Source organism: Phragmites australis, chromosome 8, assembly GCF_958298935.1.
Source record: "Phragmites australis chromosome 8, lpPhrAust1.1, whole genome shotgun sequence".
Classification (NCBI taxonomy): Eukaryota; Viridiplantae; Streptophyta; class Magnoliopsida; order Poales; family Poaceae; genus Phragmites; species Phragmites australis.
The window spans coordinates 2,457,238-2,461,288 of NC_084928.1; the positions used below are offsets into that span (position 1 = coordinate 2,457,238).

The 4,051-nt window shown below is 43.4% G+C and overlaps 1 protein-coding gene across 1 annotated transcript; it reads left to right on the top strand.

Moving 5' to 3' along the window:
* The first annotated feature begins 428 nt into the window (after positions 1 to 428).
* Positions 429 to 946, top strand: LOC133927854 (uncharacterized). Its single transcript, XM_062374242.1, has one exon. It carries the CDS (start codon positions 478 to 480, stop codon positions 838 to 840), a length of 363 nt encoding a protein of 120 aa, XP_062230226.1. The 5' UTR covers positions 429 to 477; the 3' UTR covers positions 841 to 946.
* The last annotated feature ends 3,105 nt before the right edge of the window (positions 947 to 4,051 follow it).

The following is a 4,051-nucleotide window of genomic DNA, read 5'->3' on the forward strand; positions in this document are numbered from 1 at the left end:
TATAATCACAATCTATAATCTACTTAGCTAAAACAAACCTTCCTTAATTCCGACTTCTTGGCATGCACACAAAGCTCTCAAAACCTTCTCGGAGGCAAATTGTATGGGGTCCGACCTCACGCGGAGACCCCTGCCGCGCGTCGACACATGTCCTCGTGTGCACAGAGGTAGACTTGCGTGTGCCGTCGAATCTCCCGTGAAGGGCTCAGATGAGGATCTCACGAGCGTTCTATAGGGCCGGGCCTTATAGAATTTGCCTCCAACCTTCTCTGGTAAGCTACACGTTTGCTGCACCCCACAAGCATTCAATACGGCTTCGTTTCCAAGGCAACGCGTTAGGCCGTGGTCCAATTCTCACGTCTCCCATTGCCTGTATGTCTATATAAGCCTAGTTACTCGATCCATCTCGTCGATTAGTTGCATGCCAAACGAACAGAACGTACGTAGGCCTTCGCACAGGCGACAAATAACACCACAATGGCGACGGCAGGCACATCCCTGGGGTTTCTGCTCCTCACCGGTAGCTCCATCATGGCGATCAGCAGGTCACGTGGAGACACCGCCGCGATATCCTTCGTCGTCGCGTCCTACGCCAGCCTCGTCCTGCTGTTCTACTCCCTGCGCCGGTTCGAGACGGCGGCGCCCGCCTCGGCGGCCAGGGACCGGGCGAGGGTTGGTGTCTGGCTCACGACGACGCTGCTCACGGCGATGTTCTCGTGGAGCGTCGCCGCGCTCATGCCGTGGCTCGTGGCCGCCGGTGTCTGGTTGATGGCCGCGTCCACGGTTGTCGGGGGCTTCTACGCTCTGTTCCTTCGTCCTAGGGGAGAGGCTGAAGATTGAAACTAACTATAACTATCGATTGCTTTATATTTATGATTGTTGTAAATACTATTTCTGGATTTGCTTTTAAATTTAGTAAAGCTAATGCAAATATATTTTATCTTAATGAATTTGCTATACATCATTTGTCAGAAAATCATCTACTCCCTCTGGTCATATAAATTGATGTCATTTTGGAGAATGTTCAATCAAACTTTTAAAACTTTGATTAACAATAACTTTTAAAATATTTAGTTTGTAAACCTTAAAATCAAATGTGTAGATTTATCTTCAAAAATACTTTTCTAAGACCCCATTTGGATCCCAGAATTGAGACCTTAGAATCTTTAGGCTTTGTCAATTTCAACTATTTAGATGTCCTTAGAATCGGAATTGAAATTGGAAATCAATTTCCACGAAATTGAATAACACTTGGCCTAGCTCTCTGTGGTTCAGAGCTCCACCCCTCTGATTTGGGTGGAATCGGACAGTCCTCTTCCTCCCTGTCCTCGACGACCTCGGCGGTCATCGGACTCCACCAGACTCTGCCACCTCTATGTAGAGCCCCCGCTATCCCAGGGCTCGGCACTGCAGCGTGCCATAGGGGCGCCCCGCCCTTCCGCCTACAAACCTAATGCCCCAAGCTCTTGGAGTCAGCCTCGGTGCTCAAGGGGAAGCACCTCGACCTCCACCGCCGCATCCTCACGCTCGCCAATGCTACCCCACCGTCTTCACCTGCAATGCCGTCCTCGTCGTGCTACTCCACTAGGCCTGTTACCGGACCTCCTCTCGCCCCACCACTTCGTCACATAGGCCTTCGTCATGCCTATTGTCGCCACCTACAACCGCCTCCTCCAAGCCTATTGTGACTACCGCTGACCCAACATCGTGCTCGAGCAGGCAAAGGCAGTGAGGAGGAGGTCGGTGGGGACAGGGTGGCCGAGGAGGAGGCTACGATGAAGGAGGAAGGTGTGGGAGTGGAGGACGAAAGCGTGGGTGCAGAGGCCACGACAGAGGAAGCTGTGGAGGTCATCGGGGGAGGCAGCTCCTTATCATAAGAAGCAAATGAGTTTAGAGGATTTAAGGTTGAAATGCAAACAAGCAATTGCATATTAATCTTATCAAACATGTTACATAAGATGATAAGAAGCAAATGAGTTGAGAGGATTTAAAGAATTAAGGATGAAATGGAAACAAGCAATTGCATGTTAAACTTATCAAACTTGTTATCAAGCTCTTGACGAATAGTATTAATGACACCAAGATATACTTCTCTTCTAAAATGATCATCATTCATTTGCTTTGAGTAGAAACATTGGGATCTTCCAAAAGGCTTATACCTACTATTGGGATTAGGAACTTTAATGCGATGCTTGATACAAAATGATGTGACTTTTTCTTGAAGAAAAATTTCCCATCCATCATCCCTCATATGCTATATCTTGCTCCCTCCTTTGCAAAGCTTGACACAAGTCATTTGTATATCCAAATATGACTAACATCAAGTGTGCCGTGAAAATGAAATCAAATGACTCAAATGCTCCACACACAGCATGGATTTTCCCCCGATCATCCCTGTAGAAGGGATCTTTTCCTAGATTTATGAGTACTTTGCGGATTGTAGAATACATAGCAATAATGTGCAAAACTGTTTTGTAATGAGAACTCCAACGAGTGTCACCTAGGCTAGACAATCTTATCTCCTGACTCAATCCTTTTCCACTTTGAAATGTCACTCAATTCTACTGCTTCCCAAAGCTCTTGAGTTCTAACATTTCTAATCATTTCATGGCGCTTGCAGGAAACTCCAATGACATTAAGCAAATATGACACTTGGTTAAAATATCACTCACAATCTACATTTCCCTTTGCAACGGCAACATAAACTAATTGGAGTTGATGTGCAAAACAGTGGATATAATAAGCAAAAGGAAACTCATTCATAATCAATGTTTTCAGCCTATTAATTTCACCTTTCATGTTACTATCACTATCATATCCTTGCCCACGGACTTGAGAAAGACTTAATGAGTGTTCCATAAGCAAAGATTCAATTACTTTCTTAAGTGACAAAGAAGTAGTATTAGCCACATGAACAACTCCAAGGAACCTCTCACACACCCTTCCTTGTTTATCAACATAACGCAAGCACAAAGCTAGTTGTTCCTTTGGGACACATCACTAGACTCATCATCAGCTAGAATTGACTAGTAACAAATACCAATTTCTTCAACTACGTAGTTAGTGGTTGCCTTGGCAAAACAACTAATAATATATGTTTGTATGGCATGAGCAATCATTTGGTAGTTTTCTGGGGTATTTTTTTAAGACAACATTTGCAAATTTCTCATTATTTCAGCAAGCCATGCCAACAGTTAAGAAAATTTCCTTTATTGCTAGATTCTTCACTTCAATCATGTCCACGACATGCCAATCCTTGGAGCAAAATAAATCTTATGCATTGGATTGAATAAGTCAACCTAGTCTTGTACAAAAGTTTATCCTCTTTTGTTTGTTTCACAATAGCATTATCAATTGATGCATTAGGTTTCAGAAATAAGTTGAATTTCTCTTGAGCTTTACAGTGAAACCTTTTATACAACACTCATGTTTGTAAAGTACATCATGTCTATGCCAATTCCTAAACCCTCCTTTAACAAAACTATCACCTCCCTTTGTTTGCTTTCATCCTTGAACGAGTAACACACAAAGCAAAAGGCAACATCTTGTTCTACGTTATATTCAATCCAATGGTACTTATCAAACCATTTAACGCTGAAGCGGCGGGGTTTACCTGACATTTGTGTTGTGGGAAAATCATGTGCACGAGGTTGACAAGGCCCTTTTGCAATATATCCCCTCTAAACATCTCGATCATTAACATCGTAGCTTGAGATAGGCATCTTCTTCCCCAGATCATGTGGAAGACATTCAACATCATAAATCCTTTCAACCTCACTATTATGAACTGAATTAGAAGCCCTTTCACTGATTCTAGATGCAGGTATCTCTTGTTCTTGTGGTTCTGGATGAGATTTTTAGGATGACACATTGCCATATGCAAGTGAAGAGGTTAATAGATTCCCACTACCATTCACATTGTCTTCTATTGCTCTTTCTTCTTGTGATTCCTCTCCTTGCCCTTCACAAATTTGAAGCGTTTCACCTGGTGTCGGTTCTTCTTTTTCAATAGATGATTTTTTTTTTGTGCTTTTGGTTTCCAAAAAATGAC

Excerpts from the sequence above, each read along its gene's own strand:
- LOC133927854 (XM_062374242.1), top strand. The coding sequence starts at position 478 with ATGGCGACGGCAGGCACATCCCTGGGGTTTCTGCTCCTCACCGGTAGC.